This window comes from Geotrypetes seraphini, chromosome 18 (assembly GCF_902459505.1).
Source record: "Geotrypetes seraphini chromosome 18, aGeoSer1.1, whole genome shotgun sequence".
NCBI lineage: Eukaryota > Metazoa > Chordata > Amphibia > Gymnophiona > Dermophiidae > Geotrypetes > Geotrypetes seraphini.
In genome coordinates, this window is record NC_047101.1 from 1,892,969 (window position 1) to 1,919,127 (window position 26,159).

The 26,159-nt window shown below is 43.0% G+C and overlaps 1 protein-coding gene across 1 annotated transcript in view; it reads right to left on the minus strand.

Annotated features, from left to right (window-relative positions):
- Positions 1–203: 203 nt before the first annotated feature.
- CDHR2 (cadherin related family member 2) overlaps positions 204–26,159 on the minus strand; it is a 32,812-nt gene continuing 6,856 nt past the window's right edge. The window contains exons 4-32 of the mRNA XM_033927605.1: positions 25,900–26,039; positions 25,248–25,301; positions 24,521–24,610; positions 21,346–21,429; positions 20,069–20,194; positions 19,840–19,983; positions 18,377–18,452; positions 15,926–16,044; positions 15,376–15,606; positions 14,938–15,093; positions 14,614–14,778; positions 13,551–13,612; positions 12,947–13,190; positions 11,835–12,074; positions 11,585–11,654; positions 9,766–10,371; positions 9,126–9,197; positions 8,750–8,796; positions 7,719–7,870; positions 6,689–6,788; positions 5,768–5,856; positions 4,568–4,645; positions 4,380–4,457; positions 3,453–3,513; positions 3,176–3,303; positions 2,965–3,078; positions 2,185–2,265; positions 1,886–1,955; positions 204–649 (exon numbers count right to left, since the gene is read on the minus strand). Of these exons, the coding sequence (XP_033783496.1) occupies positions 497–649; positions 1,886–1,955; positions 2,185–2,265; positions 2,965–3,078; positions 3,176–3,303; positions 3,453–3,513; positions 4,380–4,457; positions 4,568–4,645; positions 5,768–5,856; positions 6,689–6,788; positions 7,719–7,870; positions 8,750–8,796; positions 9,126–9,197; positions 9,766–10,371; positions 11,585–11,654; positions 11,835–12,074; positions 12,947–13,190; positions 13,551–13,612; positions 14,614–14,778; positions 14,938–15,093; positions 15,376–15,606; positions 15,926–16,044; positions 18,377–18,452; positions 19,840–19,983; positions 20,069–20,194; positions 21,346–21,429; positions 24,521–24,610; positions 25,248–25,301; positions 25,900–26,039 (3,830 nt within the window). The 3' untranslated portion in view covers positions 204–496. The remainder of the gene's footprint in view (positions 650–1,885; positions 1,956–2,184; positions 2,266–2,964; positions 3,079–3,175; positions 3,304–3,452; positions 3,514–4,379; positions 4,458–4,567; positions 4,646–5,767; positions 5,857–6,688; positions 6,789–7,718; positions 7,871–8,749; positions 8,797–9,125; positions 9,198–9,765; positions 10,372–11,584; positions 11,655–11,834; positions 12,075–12,946; positions 13,191–13,550; positions 13,613–14,613; positions 14,779–14,937; positions 15,094–15,375; positions 15,607–15,925; positions 16,045–18,376; positions 18,453–19,839; positions 19,984–20,068; positions 20,195–21,345; positions 21,430–24,520; positions 24,611–25,247; positions 25,302–25,899; positions 26,040–26,159) is intronic.

A 26,159-nucleotide genomic window follows, 5' to 3' on the forward strand; every position in this document is an offset into this window, starting at 1 on the left:
ATTTCGAAAAAAAAAAAAAGAAGACTCTTCTCTTTGAGGCAACGCACTCCATTGACAATGAGCAGCCTACATGGACTGAGTCTTCACTATCTTTGGTGTAAATTTATCCCGCTTAAAGGCCTTTTTTGTGGCCCTTCAGCTCAACTAAATTTGACCCCTAGTTGATTTATACCACTACAAGCCTTCATTTATAGTTAGAGTTATTGGGGGGGAGGGGGGGAGAGAGTTACCTATTTTTTTACCCTCTCCTATCTAGCACAGTCACTTCAACAGAGTCAGACTCTCATTCCCTCTGGACACCCTTCAGCTAGCCAGTAAGAGTCATTGTTGTTCAATGTCTGGGTCTCAGTAGCATTTCCAAAGGACAAGAGCCAAGCTTGGGAATCAGAGCTAAATCTCCTACAGTTCAGCACTCAGCAGTCCAGCCAGGTCCACTAAGATTTAAATATTTCTGTAGGGTTATAGTATCTCTCCCTCCCTCCCACATCAGCTACTGTCACAGATCTGTTGCCTCCTTAGATGTCTTCACCTTCCTGTTGTCATGAAAGGTTTTCTCGTGATGCTGCAAAGCTGCAGTTAGAGGTTCCTTAGATCTGATGAAGTCTTGCTGTGCTCCTTCAGGTGCCAGAAACTGTACATCTGTATTCATCTATACAGAAAAGAAAGCATGGTTGAAGGAAGAGGGAAAGAGAAAGGATAATGAGAGCCAAAGAAATCAATGAGAGAAGAATGAGCGAGAAAGAGAAAAGTGGGATTACACCCCAAACCTAGTGTCATGCCAGCATCGGCTCTTCCTCTGATGTCACTGGACCCACGCTTAGGAAGTAACATCAGAGGAAGAGCCGACACTGGCGCGACAACAGCTTGGGGGTTGCTGCTCTTGCCAGGAACGTTACAGAGGGGAAGCAGTGCGCATGCGGCAGGAGGGGGAGGGGCACCAACGTCCTGGGCTCCTGGCGCCCTCGCTACATCACTGTCTTTCTGTTGGATTATTTCTCCTTCCTTGACTCATAGATATTTCTGTACCCCTGTCCCTTAACCGCACAATCATCAGCCCAAGAGGTGTTTCCAGTTTTATGTCATTTCCCTCCTAGGCCAAAGGTCACCCTGATGTCATCTGAAAAGCTTATTACTAAAAGGTGATTGCTGGAATGTAAAGCTTCAAGTCATCTACAAACAGCAGGTGTAATGTAACCTCTGGCTCCTTGCCAGTCCTAGGATTAAAGTTAAATCCCTAAGCCAAAGAGTTAAGAAGTGCATTCAATGGGACCTGTTGAAAAAACAGGATGCTGGACTTGATGCACCTTCGCTCTGTCCTAATGTGGCAATTCTTAAGTGCTCTACAAAACATGAGTGGTGACAAGGAGTCTCCCTGAAATATTCCTTGCTGGATTCTGATATTAGGAATGACATACTGTCCATTTTAATACTGGAGATGGAGTGTGGGTTGGCCACATTCTCATGGGGAATGTAATATATTTCCTACATTTCAAGGTAACATATTATCCAGGCGTGCAGGACACTGTCAAAGACCTTCTTATAATCAATCCAAGTTACATTGAGATTTCTGGTTTTCTTAGCACTAGGTTTTATTTATCAAGAGCTGATCTCAGTCACCTGGGACCTTACCTAGGTCCTGGGCTTTGCATTGTGTCCTGTGATGCAGTATGGGATGGGGATGGTGTTGGGCTGCGTATTATATCCTGTGATAGTTCATTTGGATTGGCTGTATTATAACCCATATGATTCTATGCTTCTCTCGTCCTTAAGCTGACTTCCTCCACATTAATTAACATCTCTCACAGTCACATGGCCTCACCAGTACATGAGAGCCCAGGGAAGAACCCAGTAAAGTCTAACCGATGCAGATGCTGCTTATTCTCACCTGGACTGCAGAAGGAGTGTGGCCTTCTTCCACCAGGCACCCAATACTGTTTTCATCCAAGGAGTTCAAACTGAAAGTCAGAAGGATTGGATCACACAAGGCTCAGATTCAGCTGCTCAGACACAAAAGCCCAGATGAACAAAGAAATAGAGAAATGCAGAGAGGTGTATTTATGCAGACACATGACAAAAGCAAAACAAGACAAGAGATGGCAAGGTAGATATCACCCCTGCATGACAGTTACAGCCCCACCTAGGGTAAAGCGGAGGTTTCCCTGGGCACACCGGTGCAAGACTTACCTAACAGTGTCTGTGGCTAAATGGTGCTCTTCGAATTCCAGATCAATTGGGACTGGCCTGAGGTTCAGCACAGGGTTGGCTCTGAAAAAAGGAGGAGCAACATAACAGAACAAGAGCAGGTGAGCAGGATCTGTGCAGCTCAGATACGTGACACAAGAGACGCATGAAAGGTAGCCCAGACACACAAGAGATCTATGGAAGGTAGCCCAGACACACAAGAGGTGTATGGAAGGTAGCCCAGACACACAAGAGACTTATGGAAGGTAGTGATATACTAGAAATAAACACTAAAATTGACAAAATTAGCGACTGGCTCTGTATAAATAAACTTTCCCTCAATATAAACAAATCCTGTGGTATACTCTTCCGATCGGGAACAACAAAATGATGAATGGACAAATCTCTGTTAAATGGAATAAAATTAAAATTACTCAGAGTTCAAATTACTCAGAGTTACTAGTATGAGGCGTATCTTTCCACCCTATTCCCCCAGCCCTAGTATTCCCCTGCTGCCCCCTGCTGGTGGTGAGGGCTGCTGACTCTTATAGTGAAATTCTTGAAGCTAATAGTAAGGATTCCCTAAGCTATACTAAGGCTATTTTCAAAAGGATTCTCCAGGCTCTTTTCCTAGAGAAAAAGAGCAGGTCCAGGACTCTCTTTAAAGTTCACATGGAAAGTTTCTTTTCAAATCCCCACGTGCAACTCCCAGTGAGAAATTTCCCTTTAAGAATAAGCTAGCAGGCCCACAGGTAGTAAGAGTACACAGTTCAGCCCACTCACCCTTCCATGTTGTACTTGTTTGTACCAGGGATGTTTGCTGCATGTTGCAGGGTATCTTGTCTGACCGTTTCTGCCACTTTCAGGGCCTTCAATGCTTTTAGCTTCCTTTGGAAGCTGCCAAAAGGAACAAGAGGAAACGATTGTAGAAATAAGTGCATGAAGGTTGCCTACTGGACATGGGTCAGTGGTGGACAGAGAAAAGCACTTCTACCTTTTCCGGCAGCAAACCAGGGCAGTGACCATGATAATAATAGAAAGAGCCAATGCGACTGCGAGTCCTGCCACGATGCCAATCAATTCCATCTCTTTGTTTGGCAACTGACTGCCAGGATTGTCACCCTGAGAAAACAAAAAAAAATAAAATAAAAAATGAACGCCACTCTGTCCATCTCAAGGAAGTGTTGCAAGGCCATCAGAGGACTTCCCTCTCCAACTTACTCACAGCCAGCGAAGTCCCCAGATGACTGAATTCACTCCAGCATACTTACGATCAGATAAAGTCCCAGATGGTTGAGTTCACTTAATGCCTCTCTATCGCTCTGTAGAATTCTAAAAACCAAAAAAATAAGATGTGAGATCATTTATACTAGCCAAGGTACCACCAAGTCTTGCTGCTTCTGTCTAACCCACTATTAATCAAGCCCCTACTGCACCTTGACACACCCAACCCTCTCTGTGAATATTCTGCTATCAAAACCCTGTTACTAGAATGAAATCATAGCTGGGTTGTTCTCTGGATGGGAACATCTGAAAGAAGTAGGAAAGCAGTGGGCCAAACTGAAAGGAACTATTGCAAGGTTAATAAACCATTTTGTATGAAAAGTAAGAGGAAAAGAAGGCCGCTTTGGTTCTCAAAAGTAGTAGCTGAGAAGGTAAGGAAAAAGAGATTAGCTTTCATAAACTAAAAAAAAAGATTGCAGAAAGAGGAAGACAGGCAAAAATATCTGGAAAAATGGGGAGAGAAGACATTTTTTTAGATATATTAGTGATAGGAAAAAGTGGCATTATGAGACTCGAAGGTGAAGGGGAGAAATATGTAGAAGCTGATAAAGAAAAGGCTGAATTGCTTAACAAATATTTCTGAAGCACCAGGAGTGGGATTGTAGAAAACAAATGAAAGTAGGGATGGAGGTGAGGTAGACCCTGATCGATTTTTCAAGGGAGGAGCTAGCTAAACTAAAGGTAGATAAAGTGATGAGGCTGGATGGTGTACATCAGAGGGCAGGGCCAAGGTGAATAATCCTGCAGAGGTGGGGCAGACGGGAGGCAGCAACTTGATAAGAAACAGTGCCGATGCATTTTTCAAGCTGATGCCTATTTTTTTCACTGTCCTCTTGATTAGCCGTGAAGCAAATCTCCTTTTCAACAGACAGTTCTGGGAAATCCCATGCGCAGTCAGTCTCCCAGCTACTCACGAGGTAATCTCTTCTGATCTGAGAGCTGTTCCATTGCTGAAGATGAAGTATGCTAACATAAAACATTTCACCAGAGCTCTGCAAAGAAAGAATGAACCCTGTGAACAGATCTCTTGGAGAATTTCAGCTCCTGTCGTCACAGCCTCTCAACTCCTGCTTTTGAAGGGCTGATTGTCTGGTTTACTTGCCTGGGAGATGCTTTGGTGTCTGCAACAGGTTTGATTCCTTGTTCATAGACATTTGCTGTAGTTGCTTCCTTCAGCAACCTGGGAGAGAAATAAAAGAGGCTGTGGGGTCTGAAGAAACAAAAGCCTCCATCACAAGATACATGCTAGCACAAAGCTATGCTCAGTAGCACTGGCAAACCAGGAGCCGATATGCCCATCTCAATCTCTTGACCCAGAACACAGACAGGGGTTAGAGTCAGGATCTAAAGAGGTGGAGAAGAGTTAGCTGGATAAATAGAAGGGGAAAAAAACAGTCTGAAAGGCAGAAGGGGCAACGGGTTGAGATAAAGGAAGTTGAAGCATGCTGGGAAAGAGAAGTAGTAACTGGAAGGCTTAATGGGAGGAGAGGAGCTGAATAACTGGAAGGTGCAGAGTGAGCAAGTGAAGAAAGAAAAGCAGATACATTCCAAATCCTCCTTGTTTCTTTCTCCCCTCTCTCTACACTCTTCCTCATGAACTCTGCTCTTCTGGTATGTCATTCTTATATATTCCCTTTCCTTCCATCAGTGTCTCCCATTTCCACTCTGTTCTTTCAACCTCGCAGTGCTGTTTGCCAGGAAAAGACTTCCAGAGCTGTGAGTTTTGTTCCCTGACTAAAATCTCACTGTTCTGAGGATATGTTATATGTTGACTTCTTTACAGTACTTTCCCCCGGACTCTGAAGAGATTTTAAGCTTCATGGAGCAAACACTCTATCTTGTGTGGCTTTGGACCTGCTGTTACTGTGTTCTGGAAGTTGCCAGAAATGAGGGTTAAAAAGACCTTCATAGAAAGGACAGCTTCTTCCCAGAGTACTAATCTGTCTTCATGCAGAAATTTCCCTTCCTAAAATCAAAGCTGCTCTCAAAACATCCCTCTTTCAACAAGCTTTCAGGGAGTTAGCAGCTGCTGTGATAGGATGTCTCTCTATCAGTACCTACATCCCTTCCCCTGACTTTCTCTGTCCTATAATTAACACAGTTCTTTTCTTTTTTTTTAAGTATCTTTGTCTGTAATCCACCTCGCTCTACTGATATGAGAGGTGGTCTAACAAACCATAAACCAGTAGAAGCAGCAGGAGAAGCCAAACTCATTACATTGGTTCCTTTTCACTTTCTCCCTCTCTGCCCCAACTTCTGCCCTCCTGTGCATATCTGATGTGCAAAAAACTGCATAGAATACTTTAAGATGGCATCCAGGTTCTGCTGAACTTCACTGACAGTCAAGGAGAACTCCAGGCGCACTTCAAAGCTCTTCTCCACTGCAAAAATCTGATGGAACCAGAAAGTGGGAAAACGATTTAGACTACAGGAGAAAAAGATATGTGCATTGCACTCACTTCACATCACCATACAATGACATATGCACAGTTTCAGAGCAGCAGTAAGTCAAGGTGTTCCCCGTCCCTTGGTGGCTCTTAATCTTAATCAGTTTTGAAACTATTGCCTTGGTTACCCATTTAAGATTCTTTCAATCATTCATCAGATCTTGTATCATGTTTCCCCAAATTTATTACAGGGTTTTTTTGAAATCTACCAACCTAGAAGATATCTAAGATCAGAAACTAGTATGAAATTGAGACTAGAGGGTAAGATGTCAATTATGCATGTTAGGATTGGGGCAACAATGATGTCTTTGGAATGCCCTGCCTGGTATTCTGTGATTTTGTGCTGGGAGGATTAATTTCAAGAAAATGTTGAAAACGCAGCTATGCGTTTGCCCTTGTGGATGTTACTGCTTTTTTGGAATTTTATGATACAATTCTCAAGAATATTCTGAAATGAATTTGACCATCAATGTCTTCCTGTTTTAATATTGTTGAAATCTGACCTGCTAATGTCTGCTCCTGCTTTCCTGGAATTTTGTGATCCAGTGTGGGGAGGATGAAGTCCAAGAACATAAAAACGTGGCTGACTATTTTGCCTTCCTGTGTTACACTCGATGTTTGTTTTCTATGCAGTATATACATTTTAAAATCAATCAATCTATAAGATGGATATCACAGAAACTCTGAAGTGTCTTGGAAATCACTCTGAATGGAAGGAAAAATTTAAGACCAAATGATTTCTTTTGAACACACATGGACGCAGACAGTGTACCTACAGAAAGGTTCTTCTGGGAGCTGAGTGCTGGGACCCCTCCATCTGCTGCCTCTACTGTCACTTGGTAGCCACCCATGGACAAATCAGGCACCTTTACCAAACTGGAAGGAAACACAGTTAGTTTGGGCTGCTTGTTTCCCTCCCTCATAAATAGAGAACATTGCAAAGTAGGTGGACAGAATGGCTGAATCCCCAAAGTGGACTTCAGCACATCCAAGAGCCAGTGCAGATGCCTCTCACCCACCCACATGGAAAAGTAGCAAGTGTGCAAATGGAATTTTCCAAAAAGGAACCCTTCCTGCTCCCGAGATGATGTTGGCGCTCGCCTACGTTGTACTCGCAAGATCCATACATATATGAGCAGTGAGTTTTCTGGTGGAGTATTTTATTCTTATGATTCATTTGGTTTGGTTGGATGACTAATTAATTTGGGGTGAAGTACTCTATTCTTTTGGCTTGTTTGGTTTAGAATTGAGTCTATCGCCACATGTAGTTAAATGGGGTATCTGTATTTTTTAAAAAACAACTAAATACAAAAACTGTCTTATTTATTGAAATGGGCACAGAGAAGAAGACCACCACCTCGCCTTGACATACAGACAGTCCAATGAAAGGCAAGGGAGATGTGCAGTGAAAGTGAAAGTGCTCAGACCGTCTGCCTGCTACTGCATGTGGCTCCGCTTTTCAGCACGTTTAGTGAGTTTTACACGAGTGTCCCCTAAGGGCGGCGTCTTGATTTCGCCAAAACTTGGATCCTTGTAGGGACTACATTTATGAATAAAGATCATCTCCTTTGCCTTTCATTGGACTGCTTTATTTACAGAAATGCCAGAAAATGCAATTGACTTGGATGAGGGGGGTCTATGTTTGTTATGGCACCTCACTGATTCAATGAAAGTTTCCTTTCTGCCTGGGCCTTGGGCTTGCCTGGCTCTGTGGGGCCGAAGAGGGAGGATCTCGTCTGGGGTTCCTGCATGTGACAAGTGATTGTGTCTACACACAGAGCTCAGTCCAGCATGACACTACCACACCTGATGCTGCCCGAGTACACTTTATTCTCAAATGTTGTCATCACACTGAAGATGTCAGTCAGGGATTTGTTGTCATTATTCTGAAAAATGAACTCCACGTGGGCGATGCTGAATGTAACTTCACCGTTTCGTCCAGTATCAATATCTGTTACCTGTGGACAGAGGAAGAGAGCAGGCAGGTGAAGGAGAATACAGGAAAGCCAGTTAAGCAAAGCCTGGTTTGGAGTCTTTCCATAACTTCTAGTTTCGGCTTTTGGTTAACATCCAAGAGCAGGGCCTGAGCTATAATGAGATGATGGTTCCTCTGAGGGATTAATAACCTACCACCTGACCTTCTGGGGCTAGATGATATTCTGACCACTGCTATATCCAGGAATAACACAGTCCCAAGAATTGGATTCAGTGGCCCCAGAGGACCTTCCAATGGCTGGCCCTGATGTGTGCTCTCATCCAGGAAGGGGTTGCTGCTACTTGGATAACTGGTACTGAACATTGAACCGTATGACCTAGCAAGGTATCCAGTCTTGAGATTGGGGAGGGGGGGGCACAATTTTATAACTGGACACTTCCAAATACGTATCTATAGGATATATGGGAGGAGCCTATCCTAATAGGCTTCCAGTGTGACCAGAACTGATTTTTAAATTTTCCCCATCAAGCACAAAGATTTAATCAAATGAGAATTCTCTGGGATTTTTGAAAAAATCATTACTGAGTTGTGGGGAGGAGGAAGGAAGGAAGGATGGATAGCTGAATTTTATTAGCAAAACCTCTCAGGAAGAAAGAGATTATATAAGTTCAACACTGTTAAGTTCTGAGCAACACCTTTACCTCTGTCTCAAAACATCCACATCCAGATCCCTCTCACACACAAGCCTTCCACCCACCCATATGCACAACCTAAAGCCCAGTGCAGACCCCCCCCCCATGCAAGAGCTTTCTACCCACCCACCTATCCTTCAACAAATGTCCTCTCACACACATGGCCTGATGCCGACCCAACAGAGAAGCAATATACTTTATGTTCTTACTTTGACTTTTGGCTCTGGTTGTATTTTCAGAGGGTCTGAAAGCAGCACTGTTAAAGATAGACAGACAGACAGATAGAACTCACTTAACGACCAGGTCTACACCAGATTGCGGCATGTAGTCTGCCTTCATTCTGCCTACACAATGTCACTGCTGAGTGCATAGAGGAAACCAGTTCCAATGAATGATAGATACCCTGAGGGGGTGGAATAGCCCAGTAGGAAGTGAACCTGCTATCCCAGGCTGGTGAGAGACATACAAGGTACACCACCCTTCTCTAAATGATTCATACCCAGGAGAGACTGGTACGCCCAGCTAAATTATGTCCACTGTGATGGCTGAAAGGAAAGGTAATTAGTTGAGTGTAGCTCCACTTACCAAACACTTGCTCTGTAGCCAGAAACTCTGGGGCATTGTCATTAAGGTCCAAGATGTGGATCTGTAGGGTACCTGCAGTAGAAAGTGACTCGGAATGAGATGCCAAACTGCACTTCACATCTTTTCTATCACAACAAATCATTTATTTAGTCAGGTCTGATGCCATCACCCTTTCTCCATGATTATTCTGGGTAATAAAGCTGTGCTATCCTTAATGCATAAGTTCACACAAGAGTTTAGGTCCCCAGTGCAGCAAACTGCATTATTTTTTAAAAGCACTAATTTATTCAAGATTTCTCCAGGTTAATTTTACTCCCAATGCTAGCACTGCTTCAGAATTCTCTACAGTACCTCCTACTGGGAGAAATTGGCATTTCAGGAGCTGCAAACTTATAGCCAGCAGTCCTACACATTGAATGCAACACCTCCTTTTGGGAAAGGCTTAAGATTGCTGAGGCTCTGAGCTTCCCCACAGTTAACCCTCCTGCACTGTTGCAAGAAGGTGGGACCTCAGCACCTCTGATCTCCTCTTTAGTACTATCTACATTGCCTACCGTGCCTCCTGCTGGGAGAGCCTGGAACTACAATAGCTGTGTGTTTTCCATTGTTTTGAGTATCAGCAACCAAAAGTATGATGTACCTGGAACACTGTAATTCCTCCCTATCTCTGTGAATAGATCCACCACCTGCAACTTTATGTCTACCAAGTCACAGCTCTCGTAGTCTAAGAACGCTGGCTCTGTAATCAGAACGGAACCATTGGGCAACAGCTGGAACCAGTCTGAGCATACACTGCCAACATCCTGGGTGCCCTGGAAGCACTTCACAAACAGTGTCTGAAAGATCAAGGAGTGGTTGGTATCCTTGTCTGAGGCAACCACTGTGGTTAGCAGGCTATCCTGGGTCATGTTCTCAACAACATTTACTGTCTGCAGAGATGGATCAATGGTGGGTGGTTCATCGTTAACGTCCATTACCAGCACATTTGCTGTAGCGTAGGCCTGGTGGATGACATTGTTTACACCCATGTCTTGTACCTCAATGACAAGAGAGAAATTTTTTTGTGTTTCATAGTCTAATTCCACCTCTGGAACCAGCAAGATCTCTCCCTGGGAATGCCCGGCTTGGATCACTCTGGAACGGATGAGGAAGTTTCCAGAGCTGCCACTATTAATCTGGAAAGCCATACGGTTGTTGACCTCAGTTTGATCTCTGTCTGTGGCATAGACACTTCCGATGGAGACACCTAGGAAAGGACATGCACCCCAGGGCCAGGGTATTAGATTTCCACAGAAAATCACCAAACCACGTCACAAGCAATTACCAATGGCTATTATCTAATCTGGATTCTGTTCATCTACTACATAGCATTAACTGCTCAGAAAAGCTTACCGTTGAACTTTGAAACATGCCACAAGCATGAACTTCTCACTTCATAGGATTCATGAGGAAAATTAATTAATGAACAAACAACGAAGAAAGCAAGAGAATTCCCGTTGAGGCACTTAGTCAAGCGTCTCACTCTTTTCTTTCCACTCTGGTGCTCCAGCAAGATTTAGTGTCTCCTGTTAAAGGCATAACTTTATGCAGAAACTTGAATCCTTGTTAGGATGAATTGTTTTAAACAATAAAGCTAACAATATTTGGTGATTAGGACATCTCTCTTGCTTTCTTTGTTCTTTCAGTAAGGCAAGGCAAGGTTTTCTCTTTGTTTGGAACATTAATTAATGAAAATTATTTTGCAGAAGTTTATTCCATGAGATAAGCACAAAATTTTATTTTTCATGCCTAGAATATTTAAGCTCTGGAACTCGTTGCCAGAGGATGTGGTTTTAAAAAAGGTTTGGACATGTTCCTGGAGGAAAAGTCCATAGTCTGCTATTGAGATGGACATGGGGGAAGCCACTGCTTGCCCTGGCTCGGTAGCATGGAATGTAGCTACTCTTTGGGTTTTTGCCAGGTACTTGAGACCTTGATTGGCCACTGTGGAAACAGGATACTGAGCTAGATGAACCATTGATCTGACCCAGTACAACATAAGAACATAAGAACTGCCCTCTCTGGATCAGACCTTCGGTCCATCAAGTCCGGCGATCCGCACACGCGGAGGCCCAGCCAGGTGTACACCTGGCGTAATTTTAGTCACCCATATCCCTCTATGCCTCTCATAAGGCATATTATTATGTAGTTATGCAAGCCAAGCACAGGACAATCAAGCCATTGTGACATCACTGATGAAGTTGGCTCTTTAGGCATTGGTGGAATGAGGCATTATGACATCACAATCTCAGCTCTGGAATGTTGCTACTCTTTGGGTTTCTGCCATGTCCTTGTGACCTGGATTGGCCACCGATGGAAGCAGAATGGAGCATTGGTCTGATCCAGCATGGCTATTCTTGTCTTCTTAAAATTCTCCTTACATGAGAAATCTCTACACACCCAGAGCAATGAGAACCTACCCCTTTCTCTTTCCTTCACTGAGAACTGATACCACTCACTGCTGAACACAGGTTCATTATCATTCAGGTCCTGAAAGAGAAGTAGAAAACTGAACAGGAAAAGCACGAGGACGTGACATCACAGCCTGCTAAATCCAGAAATACCAGACAATACGGTGCTAACTCTGAAGTGTTCCTGTGGACTTTCTACCCAATGGCTTGCCAAACCCAGAGCACCAGGTCTAAGGTCTGCAGATTCTGTGAACATTACCTCCACTGTTATGGTGACATTGACAAAGGAATCCAGCTGGGGCATTCCCAAGTCATAGACACGGACTAGCAGCACAATCTTCCCGTTCAGGGTCTCGTTTATTGCCTCCCGATCCAGCTGGATTGTGTTGGTCAGCAGACCGGATTCTTTGTCAATGGTAAAGTTGCCGCTAAATTGGTTTGGAATGATCTCATATTCCACAATGCTGTTATTGGTGTTGATCTCATCCTTGTCGGAAGTCTGGAAAGGAAAGAAGACTTAAGGTTAGATGAAGCTTACCAGTTAGTTCAGGGAACACAGAACATGACAAGGTCTCATGAAGATCCCAGAGCTCACATTGTTTAATTTTTCACTTCTGACCATTGTTTCTAGTTAGCGACAGTCGGCCCTCTTCCTCTTCCTCTGATTCTGCAGCAGCTGACTGACAGTATAAACCAATGGAGAAGAGGATCTCCATACATTTTCTTAGAACACTTGAATCCTGACTCACATCCAGATATAGAAATTTCTGAATACAGTTCAAACTCCTCGTACTGACATACAAGTGCTTTCACTCTCCAGCTTCCCAATATCTCTGCTCACTTATCTCCCTGTGAACTCCATTCATCAGGTACGTCCCTCTTATTCATACCATCCTCCTCCACTCCAGACTCCGTCCTTTCTGTCATGCTACACCGTATGCCTGGAACAGACTGCCTGTCAATTTGACAAGCTCCGTCTCTAGCAGTATTCAATTCCAATCTATAAGCCCATTTTTTCGAGGTTGCTTTCAACTCCTAACTCCCACTCATGGTAAGATACTTATATTCATCCTATCATTCTCTGTGCAAGAAACTCCCCAACCCCTATATGTTTGGCTGTCTGTCCAAATTCAATTGTAAGCTCTTCTGAGCAGGGACCATCTATTACATGTCAGATCACGCAGTTTTGTAGTGAACTCGTTACATTTGTAATCATAAAGTGAAGCACTATTTATTCAGAAAACTCCTACAAAGGGGTCCTGCGTGGTTCTGACCGCAAAGCATGAAGCAGCAAGTAAGAGTGCTGCCCACTCCACCTCTCACTATGATGTTTAGATGAGCTACACTGCCTCCCACCCACCCCCAACTCACCAGGATCTTTATATGAACTGTGCCAGTGTTCTCATTGACAAACACATTGTAGGAGCCCAAGATTTCTGGAGCATTATCATTAATGTCCAGGATGTTTATCTCCAAGAAGGTGGTGCCAGGCCGTCCCATCCCGTCCAGTGCTTGAAGTGTGGCAAAATATACTGCTCCAGTCTCACGGTCCAGCAGATCCCCATTGTGAACGGATATCTCCCCAGTGTTGCTGTTTACTGTGAACACTTCCAGTCTGTAGGACACAAGGACAGGAAAGAATAAGGTAAAGAAGGACTGAGCCGGGGGCATCACGACCCATAATTAAGGGGGGAAATTAGTTGCAGAAAACACGAGCAGTAACCCACAAGTTGATAGAATTTGTTTTGCTGAATTTTTAAAAAATGGTTTTGTATTTAAAATATTCCTAGGATGCTCTGCTCTGTCACTCCATAAAACTCAGCACCACAGGTGGTTGGAAATTACAGGCCAGTTACTCTAAGCTCAATGGTGTGAAAATTAATAGAAAATCTACAGCAGGAAAGAAGAGAGGAGAGGAGCATTTTATCATATAATAAAGCAATTATTGTAGGTGAGAATTAGTCAGTATACACACATGGATTCTGGTAAAAGCGAATAAGAGATTTTCCCATATATGCCAGAATCTTCATCTGTGGCCTGGAAAGAATTCAAAATAAAAATTTAACAACAGCTTGGAAGGGAATCTTACAAAAAAAAATCCATGAAATTGTATTGAATTTTATTAAACAGACTGTGCCATAAGGGAATCTTGATATCAGGGGAAGCAGTGGGACATGTTCATGGGAGAGCTTTCAAGCCTTATGCCCTCCTCCCATTAACTTTTAGGCCCCTAATTCCACCCCCACCCCTGCCAATTTGCTTAGAATCACACACATGGATTAAGTTCCAAATACCTTTATGCAAACAACTTTCCTGCTTAGGGATAATTCTACAACTGAGCTCCCTGAGGACACAAGGTAGGACCTGTTCTCTAATGGCAGCTGGACATCTGAGGGACACACAGGCTACGTGCAAAAGGGGGAGCCCCGCCTATGTCCCGGCCACACCCCTCCCATGCTCCACCCCCCCATGCACATTTGTATTATGTAAGTTAGCTGCCCTGCTGGCACTTTTGTGAGTAATTGGAAGTGCTAATATTGTAGACATTTGCACACGGATGGGAAGCATCTAAAGTGTGGAATTATCCTTTTCAAATTTCAAGCTTTATTTAAGCCTGATATACCACATTTTGCAGTGCATCTGTTTGAATATGGACCTCTATAAGGCTCATAGTCAGACTATAGGAGATCACCAACAATCTCCCGTGGTCCACGGCAATATTGGAAATTCAGTGCCAGTGCTGTATCCGGCTACCGGCATTGAATTTCCAGTCTAAGTCTCAATAGTCAAACATAGACCACCCTTTTAGGCAGTTGTCTTTGGCCACCAAACTTAGCTGGTGAGCCACTGAACATTGGTGGTGATGGCTATGTCACGTGACATAGCCAGTGTTCAGCCAATCTGGACACTGGGATATTCAGCGTGAGATACCACTGAATATCAACGGATAGCTGTTCCCGGGCCGCTAAATAACACTGAATATCGACCTCTATGTATCCTTGACCCCCCCCAATGGATTCCTCTCCCCCCCGCTGTACCGTGATAGTGGACAAGACGGTCCCATTCTTGCAGTGTTCCTCCACTTGAAGTTTGTAGGATGATTCCGCAAATTCCGGGCTGTGGTCATTGACGTCAAGGAGGTGGATGGTGACGTTGGCAAATGAGCAGCAGTCCGTGCCTAAGGCTGAGTCATTCGCTACAATCTGTAGATGAGGACAGCAGGAAAATCAGCACAAGTATGGGGTTAGAGCAAGCCTTCATCTAAAGCATCACACCAGTTCCCTCTGCCATCTGCAGAGTTGGCCAGGATGGTCTTGTGGATTAACATAAGCTCTGTCTGGCTTCTCCAACACTGAACATACCTGAACAGTCAGGACTTTCACTGCTTCATAGTCCACAGCGCTGGAGTTGCTCACCAGGACCTGGACAGTTCCACTGCCAACAACATTATGGGGTGAGACAGAAAAGGCAGCAGCATCTGGGCCTTGAAGAAATAGCTCAAAGGCTCCGTTGAAGTCCTGCCCAACATAAAGCCACAACCAGAAATCCCAAGGTTGTCAGTGTGACAGAAAATAAGCTATATTAGATACTTGTGAGTGAAAATACTGGAAAAAAAGATATTACATTACTCCCCAAGTAACTCTGCTCCTCACTCCTCCCCAAACAACATCCCAAGCTACTTCAGTTCCAAGAAACCCCTCACCAACACATGAACACACACCCAGCTCTGCTAATACACCTTAATCGTGCTCCAGAGCACTTGTGCATGCCCCCGTAAAAGACAGATCTGACTTGTTCACCTTATCAGGGTCATAAGCAGTGATGCTGAGGTTGGCAACAGGGACCCTGGAGGACGAATGCTCTTCAACTTCTCCCACAAAGTTGACCTGGGGGGTTGCGCTGAAATTACAGTTGGGGAGCTGACAGTTGTAAAACCGGGGTTTGTTGTCATTGACATCAATCACTCTAATTGTGAGGTTCATCCTGGCCTCCGCTACCTGACCATAGATGTTCAAGTTAGACTCTTGTGCCTGGAAAACAGACAAAGATTAGATGTGGCACATCTGGTGGAGACTCACCTATGTGAGAACTATCATCAGAAATCTCTAGCACTGGACTTGTCAGAGACTCTGAAAGCTGGGACTGAAAATTTCACTTTGCCCAATTCCAGCAGCCTCTGCTTCCCCTTACTCATCTACAACTTCATGTTGGAAAAATGAGCCAAATTATTCCTGCAATGAACGCAGAATATCTGAAAACTCGTGGCAAAAAAGATTTGGTTGTGATAACTCCAAGCTTTTGTCCAGTGTTTCCCAGCTCTCACCCAGCATGTTATCCGTTTGTGCTCACCACAATGGTAAGGAGAACCAGCTCGCTGGACTCCAACAGTGCTTCACGGTCAAGCTGTCCACTGACAAAGATTTCTCCAGTGCTGTTGTTAATATCAAACAAACCCGGTACTGAGGCGTCTAAAGATAGGAAGAGAGCAGACATGAGCTATAGAGGATGCCTTTCAGCCTAGACCTTTGTCCTCAGTCAGCAAGGCCACCAAAAGTGTGTGTGGACAGTGCTGAGTGTTAAACCTAGGGCGCTGGTCTTTCACCAGAGGAACTGTTGGGCACGATGGACCATGGTCTGACCCAGCAGCAGCAATTCTTATGTTCTTATGAGACACTAGTGCAGTTAAATTGATCTAGATAGTACCATTTGGTTAAAGTGAAGTGGTTCAGGCTGGTGTAAATATCACTGGCAACCTATCCTCACCACTTAACTATCCATCTGGTTGACTTTTCATTGGTTGGTTGTCACTGAACAATTTGTTTTGATATCTTGGTTAAGACTAAGAGGTTCTGCCCTTTTACACCTTCCTATGGGAGTTCTTAGACCTCGGGGAGCATCTGATTATTGCTATTTATTTATTAGGATTTATTTACCACTTGTTTAAATAAATTCACCCCAGGTCGTGCACAACACGAGAAAACTGGAAATAGTCAATAGAGGATTACAATAGGAACAACATCCCAGCAAGAATACACATGACAGCATCGTATGGAGCTTACGATGTCATCACAAAACACATTAAAACATTATTGTAGCATAAGGTGTAAGCAGAGGTAGAACTTATAAGATAGGGTGACAGGAGTTTGGTAGAAAATAGGATGAGTTCTGTTAATCTCTTTAGATCTTTCATCCGCCTTCGACACAATTGATCACGAACTACTACTCCATAGACTTCAATCAATAGGTATTACAGACCAAGTACTCTCCTGGTTTCAATCATATTTTTCTGATCGTTCCTCATCAGTTTCTTTTAACAACTCTACTTCTAATACTTTTACTTCAATCAACGGCGTCCCCCAAGGCTCCATACTGTCTCCACTATTATTTAACATATTTCTCGCTCCACTATTAACTTTATGCCAATCAATTGGCTTTAATGTCTTCGCTTACGCTGATGACATACAACTTTTACATCCTATTGATATTGATAATCCTTCAGATACTTCTGAGATTAATGCAAAATTAGAAAAAATACATCTTTGGCTAAACAATAATAGACTTGCATTAAACATTAATAAGACTAATGTACTACTGTTTCCCTGGAAAGATAACCCAAAGCTTAAATTTCCTATTGCCATTAAGAATCAACCTATACAAGAGGTAAATAATATTAAAATATTAGGCGTCATCTTTGACCATAAACTTTCCTTTCATAACCATATCAGCAATGTCATTAAGTCATCATTCTTTAGGCTTCGTCAAATCCGTTCTGTTTCACAATTTCTTAACAATAATTCACTTAATATTCTCATCCACTCTCTCGTTATATCCAAGATAGATTACTGTAATGCACTCTTTAAAGGCATAGCTCAAAAAGAAATCAAACGTTTACAGATTATACAGAACACTTCGGTCAAGCTTATCTTTAAAGCCAAAAAATTCGACCATGTCACTCCACTTCTTAAGGAAGCCCATTGGCTTCCTGTTACTCACAGAATCATATATAAACTCAGCTTGCTTACTTTCAAATCTCTTTCTCTTAAAACTCCGGCTTTTATATATAAATCATTAATCCCTTACACCACGAATAGAACATTAAGATCTACCGACCAGCATCTACTGTCAATTCCATCCCTTAAAATCATAAACACAAGACGCCAATATATTTTTTCCGTTACTGCCCCCCAAACTTGGAATTCTTTACCTTACCACTTGAGACAAGAAGTCAATCTAGAGAAATTCAAAAGTAACCTGAAAACCTTTCTATTTAATGATGCCTTTATAAACTAATAATAATTTCATCATAAATCAATTTCAGGACCAAGCTTCACCCCTTCCTCATGTACCTTCCCTAAATGTTATCCCCATCTTTATTTTTATATTGTAACTTCTTGCCCATTTCTTTCCCATATGTTTCAAGTATTGTCATTCTGTCTTAAATTCAGTCAACTATCTTCAATGTATTACTATGTTATATTGTAAATTTTATATAATGTACATCGCTTTGAATTAAGATAAAGCGATTAATCAAAACTGAATTAAACTTGGAAACTTGGAAACTTAAGAAAAGGCTTCACATGGGGTCAGAAAAGTTGCAGGAAATGGATCTCAGCCAGAGTAGGAGTAGATAAACCAACCTGGCCTTCCATTTATGTGCTTTGGAATACAGTGTGTGACTAGCTAGCTAGTAGCTTCTTAGTGATGTGACTTCCCAAGGCCAAGGAAGCTCAAATTCACAGTAACACGACAGGCTCTGAGCTGCGATCTGACATTTGAGGTCACAGAACGGCAGCAACTTACAGACAATGTGGTAGAAGATTTTGTCATTCACTCCTTTGTCTCCATCAATGGCAGAAACTGTCAGTACAGGGGTTCTCTGCAAAGAAGGGGCAACCAGGCTTCAGAAACAGATGGAGCAACAAGCACACAGAATACAGAGACCCCCCCCACCCCCACAGAATACCCAGAGACACAGATAAACACATTCACACACAGGATACAGACACACAAACAGAGGATGCAGAGGCACAGACAGACAGACACCCACACAAACAGCCACACAGGATACAGACACACAAACAGAGGATGCAGACAGACAGACACCCACACAAACACCCACACAGGATACAGACACACAGACGTCCACAGCCACACATGATATCGAGACACAGAAACAGATAAATACGTACACACAAAGACACAGATAAACACATTCACACACAGGATACAGACACACAAACAGAGGATGCAGACAGACAGACACCCACACAAACACCCACACAGGATACAGACACACAGACGTCCACAGCCACACATGATATCGAGACACAGAAACAGATAAATACGTACACACAAAGACACAGATAAACACATACACACACAGGATACAGACATACAAACAGAGGATGCAGAGGCACAGACACACTCAAGATACCGAGACACAGACATTGATATACACATACCCACACAGAGACACAGACACACATTCATGAACAGAAACACCTACCCACAAAGGATGCAGAAACACAAATACACGCACCGATACAAGATACACACACACACACACACGATACAAAGACAGATAATTACATACACAAACACAGGATACAGAGACACAGACAGACAGACACCCACATAAACACCCACACAGGGTACAGACACAGAGACGTCCACAGCCACACATGATACCGAGACACAGAAACAGATAAATACGTACACACAAAGACACAGATAAACACATACACACATGCCAATAAGATACAGAAACTCTCACATGGAGGATACAGACACACACACAAAACATATATCATGAACTAAAGAGGGAAAATGAATAGTTTGTAGACAGTAGCTATTGAAATTCCCCAGGTACTTTGCTGAGTTGTACTTGGGTATGCTGTGAGTCATACTCAGGTAACCTTTAGGTGTACTTGAGTATGTTGTGAGTTCTTGTTATGCAGAGCTGAGGTAGAGAGAAGTTTCCATTACATTCATCCATCTCAATACACTAAACTAAAACTTAAGGTCTTCTCTCTACAGATGGAGCTTGACTCGGTTTACAGTAAGATAAATAATAAAAATACTAGTATTAGTGTATCTTAAAAAATTTAATGTGCAGTAAATTGTTTGAATGAACAAATCAAGTAGTAAGAAAACACTTCAAAGCAGCCCAAACACACCAAAAATGAAGTGAAAAGGGCAGTCTCAGAAGCATGTGGGTCATGCAGACATGAGCTCAAAGCCCGGCCATTTCAAATTGGTCTTACCAGAGCTGAATCCTCCACGATCGTGACCAGGTCTTGCACATTAATGAACTGGGGGTCCAAATCAGGAACATCGATGATGTTGAGGGTTAAATAGGTGATACTGCTCTGATACACCATCACGTTATTCTGTATCATACCCTTGTCCTGCAACATTAAGAAAGATGAGAAGGCCATCGATCTGGGGCACAGCTGGTCCCAGTGCAGGGCTGATGTCTGCAGAACAACTTACGGAGGCGTTGATCTTCAGCTGATAGAAAGTGCTGTGGCTGTTGTAGCTCAAAGGACCGTTGAGAATCACATTTCCTTCAGGAGTGATGTAAAACAGATTTCGGTTCTCTTCGTTTCCTGGAATTACCTGCATGAGAACGCACAGGAGATACCTTTCGGTGTTAGGTCTATCCTATCTTTTATTTTTATGGTAAAAGAGCACATTTTTACATAACATAACATAGCTTTATTTTTCTATACCACCTCAATCAAAAGAATTCTACGTGGTTTACCCAAAAGAGAAAAACTGGACAATGAGCGAAATACAAAATATTAATGGTAAGAATACAGCATATTAACTAAAAAAAAACCCAGTAAAATATTTAAATTAATGCAGTAAAATTATTATGTTGAGAATAAAACCTCGAATTAAGAACTAAATTGATCAAATAGTACTGTCTTCATTTCTTTTCAGAAGGCGCCGTAAGACAACATGGCTCCGCTAATATAGTTACCCAACCAGGACTGTTGTTTACTTGCTTGAAATGCGAGACCTAAATTTATAGCCTAAAATCTTCAGGTATGCAAATAAGTTACAATTCCTGGTTACCCTCAAGGGGTTATATAGCACAAAATGAGATAACAGGTAGGTAGGGGCCAATCCCCAAACCAACCTGAAACAAAGGCATGAAAATTTGAGCATTACTCGTGCTTCCACTGGTAACCAGTGTAATAATTGATAATAAGGACTGATATGGTCGCTTTTCTTCAGCCCAAATATCAGGCGAACAGCCGTATTCTGCACTAGTCTCAACTTTCTCACAACTTTCTTTGGTGCGCCCAAATAAACAATATTACAGTAGTCCAATATAGATAATACCAATGCCTGCACCAGCAATCTAAAAGATAAAGGGTCAAAATATTTTTTGATGGTCTTTAATTTCCATACGCTTAGTATTTTGGATAGGCGTTTAATCAAATAATCAAATAAACTTGAAACTTGAAACTGTGATGTCCCATCTCAAGCGAAATGAAAGTTCAAAACCATCTCTGGGCAGAGAGGACGTAGGAGCCCTCAGAAACTCTGATCTTAGCTTAAGCCCAGGGGTGACCCAATACTCTGGGTGGGAAACCTGTAATCCAGGCTCTTAGGTCATGAAGACTATCTGACCTCATTCCTGAGCACAAAGACCCCGAACTCAGGCCGAATATTAGGGGCCCTGAATACATTCAGCAGGTCCTTTCTTTTCCTCTCCTCGAGAATTGAGTTCCCTGACCCAGTCCCCATCTCTCAATTACCTCTGTGATGGTGTATGTTGGTTCGTCTAGCGTATCGGCATCTGTTGCAGACACATGAAATAGCGAGCTGCCCACAGTGCTGTTCTGAAAGATGGAACACAGGCCAGCAACACTGTTACAACCTTTATGGGCTCAATTTGCAAAATATCCCCTAAGACATTTCACATTATCCCAGCACCAGCAGTACAAATAGGTATTAACCCCAGAGACTGGGCCTCAGCTTTCAGAGAGACTATGGGGCCTGCAGAGGACCTGGAGGAGTAACTGTGAGACTCGGGACTAGAAAATGACATGGTGACAAAATTCATCACTGTTCCCATCCCTGCAGAAAACTATCCCGTGTCATTCTTTAGTGTCTATTTCAACCTCAGTCCTCCTACACCAGCATTCTTCAATGCAAGGATTGAGGGTCAGTGGCTGGACCCATTCATACTCTGATTCTTCCCTCTCCTTAAAGAATGACATGGGGATGGTTTCCCGTGGTTAACCATGAGGATGGTGACATATTTTGTCACCGTGTCATTCTCTACAAGGGTATCTCATTACAACAAGCAGTCAGATGTCAATAACCCTAACCTTGATGGATGTTTTTCTTGTGATCCACAGTCGAATGACTTCTAGGCGGTTCACATTGCAGAAGGCTGGACAATCAGCAAATTACAGAATGCAAGAAGTGAGGGTACAACTTATTACATAAGAAATAGATAAAAGGGAAATATGAATCTTAAATATGTACTATAGATCTCTTGTATGCAACCCAAGGAATAAAGTTGGACAATCTGCGAATTTTAGGATAGAGCTGGACAATAAGTCGAATTGCAGGATGAAGCGAATTACAGGATGCAAGTAGTGAGGGTACAACTTATTTACAAGAAGTAATTGAAGGAAAAATGAATCTTAAGTATGTAATTTAGGTCTCATGGGTGCAATTCAAGGAATAGTGCAACAATACAGAAAGGGAGGGAACAGCATATTACACAGAAATAGACAGAGGGAAAAATATAACTTTATAAGTGGTGAGGCTTCTGTTTAGGAGATGAATTTGGCAAACAATATGCTTTTAATTGCTTTCCGGAATGCGCCATAGGTCAGCCTGGCTCCATTGATGCAATTTCCCAGCCAGGACTGCTGTTTGCCTGCTTGGAACATGAAGGACCTGTCCAGAAAGGATTTGTATTTGCAGCCTGTGATCTGTGGGTTTGTAAATATGTTACGGTTTCTGGTTGGTCGTGTGGGGTTGTGGCAGTAGGTAAGAAGGTGCTAGTCCTCAGACCTGCTTGAAACAAATACAGTCAAACTTGAATATTATTTGTGCCTCCATTGGCAACCAGTGCAACCTTCTGTAGTAAGGGGTAATGTGGTCGTTTTACCTCAATCCGAAGATCAAGCAAACTGAAGTGTTTTGCACTATCCTTAATTTTTGAACTGTTTTCTTTGGGATACAAAGATAGTCCAGAATTGATAGGATCAGAGACTGCACCAGTAATCTAAAGGATGCAGCGTCAAAGTATTTTTTAATGGTCCTTAGTTTCCAAAGTGTACAAAAGCATTTCTTGACCACTAAGTTCGTGTGGTCAGCCATGGTTAGATATGTGTCTAGTGTGATTCCCAGTATTTTTAAAGTTTTGGAGACTGGATATTCGTGGAAGATAGATGTGAAGGAGCCAACTAGTGATTAGACTTGCAAGGGTGCCCAAGTCCGGTCCTCAAGATCTACTGGCAGGCCAGGATTTCAGGATATTCACAATGAATATGCATGAGAGAGATTTGCATTCACTGCCTTCTTGGTATGCAAATCTCTCTCATGCATGTTCATTATGGACATTCTGAAAACCTGGCTGCCAGTAGATCTCGAGGATCGGACTTGGGCAGCCCTTGATTAGAGCATGAGGCTGTGACTCAGAGAGATCAAAGTTCAAATCCCATTCATGCTCCCACATTGATCTTAGACTAGTTTCTTAACCCTTTATTGCCTCAGGTATTAACTTAGACTGTGAGTCCTCTAATGTTGCTCAATGTAACACACCATGAACTGTTTCTGAAAAAGGTTCAAGCTTAATGCTAAAATACCAAAGGCAGATATTCAAAAGGGCTGAAGCGATCAAGAGAGGCTTTTGCCCAGCTGAATCCCACTGAGGAAGGCTATCTTGCAATACTCAGCAGCATTTAAGCAGTTACCTGGGACTAACCAGGCATTTCCCAGTTAGTGCCAGGGTGGTCTGGTGGTAGACACTGGGTTAGCAGCAATATTTTGTCCACTAACCAGCTAAGAAGTGGATAAAAAGGTTGTCCTAGCTTTACCCACTGAGCAAACCTGACACTGGTCGCAATATGTGTTGATTAACTTCCGAGGGCAATCGCACATATCCACTGCTGAATGTTCAGTGTTCAACTGTAAGAGGCTTAAAAACCACTGACCACTATGGGCTGAATATGTACCAGGTTTTGGTGAGAGAGGAACTGGGGAGGCTCTTCTCTTAGTGGGCTCTTACTCCTCTCACTGCCATTAAATTAGGGATGGGTTAATGGCTCAGTGGCAGTCATGGGCGTGGTTCAGTTCAGCCCTGGGGGTGCAGAAGTAGTAGCCAGGTTTGGGAGCCTGGGATCTGTCACTACGGTGACTGGGCTGAGTCTGAAGCAGCTATAACGTGAGGGAATGAGGGATCCATTCACGTCTAGCAGGAAAAGACCAATTTGGGGGGGGGGGGGGAGAAATAGTATCAACTCCACCAACTCTTCAAAAAGCAGCACTTCTCCAGGGGGGCAATTTTGCTTCTAGACTCCTGGAGTATCCCTAGGGCAGGCTGGGCAGCAAAGAAGTGAAACCAACTAGTGGCTGAGGACCAAGTCCCAAACGAGTTATTTATTTAAATTTCTATCCTGTTCTCCCACGGGAGCTCAAAATGGTTTACATGAATTTATTCAGGTACTCAAACATTTTTTCCTGTCTGTCCTGGTGGGCTCACAATCCATCTAATGTACCTGGGGCAATGGGGGGATTAAGTGATTTTCCCAGGGTCACAAGGAGCAACATGGATTTGAATCCACAACCTCATGGTGCTGAGACTGTAGCTCTAACCACTGCACCACACTCTCCCCCTCGACCATCAAACAAGGAAATAAAACAGTTGCTCCTCCAAAAGCAACTCATAGACAAGACAAGCAGGTATCTTACCTCCAAAATCTCAGCCACATAGGGTGTGTTGTGGAAAACTGGGGCATTGTCGTTACAGTTATCCACAATGACAGTCATTGGCTTGATCACCTGCAAGATAAAAGCCATTACAAGTAAATAACATCAGTCACCAGTCCCTACAGACAGACAGACATGCATACCATGCATCACTCCTATGACACACAAGCAACTATGCCAGAGTATCTCTCATGCCCTGCAGCACAGAGACCTGCCAACACACCATATTACTATACTAGTAGACCTCAATTTTTATAGTTACACATTTTTTAAAAAGAAACCTCAAGCTTCAACTTCAGTACTAGGAAGGAACCATGACCAACAAAGAAGTCAGGGAACAAGGGGAGGGGAGATGGAGCCTGGAGGGAAAGAGAGAAGGGCAAAGAGACAGAACGAGCTGAAATAAAGAAAAAGGAGGTTATGGGAGAAAGTGGAGGCAGAAGAAGAAGATATGGAAAGAGTGTGAATGTGGAATAAGGAAAGAAAGAATTAGTAGAGAGGTGACAACTGAAAGAAGAAGACAGAAGGAGGGAATGGTGGTGGGAGATAAAGGATGGAAAATGAAGAATTGGTGTAAGACATACAGGATGAAGAGGGAGAGATTGTAAAAATGGAGAGAACAGACACAGAGGAGAAGGGGAGTTGGGAGCATGGAGAGACCCCTGAGAGAGGTTCTACTGTCCTTACTGACCTTCCATTTATGACATACCTTAGCATGATGGCCATCATCAACTGTAATATTAACAGTAAAAATCCTTTTTGTCTGTAAAGTTAAAATAATACTTTTAATATTCACACTTACATCAGCAAAAAAAAAAAAAAGTTTTGTTTCTCTCAGAACATTCATAAAATGTGGGAGGGGTTATTTGGAGGAGGAGGTGCATAAGTTTGTGGGAGATCTCAGGAGGTATATGGGATGTGTGAGAAGTATGGGAGCTCATAAAAATGTCATAGGTAAGGGGGTCTCTGAAGATTTGTAGGAGATGGAATCTCTGGAGATATATGTGAGCTATAGGGATCTCAGGAAGTTGCTGGGGGTACATAGGGATGGAGTCTCTGGAGGAACAAAGGCCTCAGGAAGTGGCTGGAGACATACAATGTTTCTGAAGATTTGGAAAGAGCTAGGATCTCTAGAGGTGCATGGGAATTCTGGGGGGTTTAGCAGGTTGTTGGCGATCTCAGATCTGAGGGAGCTCTGGACATCTCAGGAGGCTATTGGAAGTGTGAGATGTACCTGGAGATTTCCAGGAGACAGGATAATAATGAACCTAACTCCTAAGCCATCTATATGGTTAGAAGTTCCTTTTAATCAGATCAGTTAAGTGTGGGCAGTTTCATCATGCTTTCAGAGCATCTCTCACCTCATAATCCAAAGGGACTACAAGTGTTACATATCCTGTTGTTGTATTCACTGAAAAGTGATATGAGTTTGATCCTTCCATACCATAGAACAGAGGGTCATTATCAGTATCATTAGCAACAAGTCGAAATGCAATGTGTCCTGTGTAAATAGAAAAGGTCCAGCATCAGAAGGAAGCGCTATGACATGGGTACATGAAACATGCAAACACCTCATGTGGGCAGGCTCTAAAGTTTCCCAGTGGCCGCTAACACTCCATAT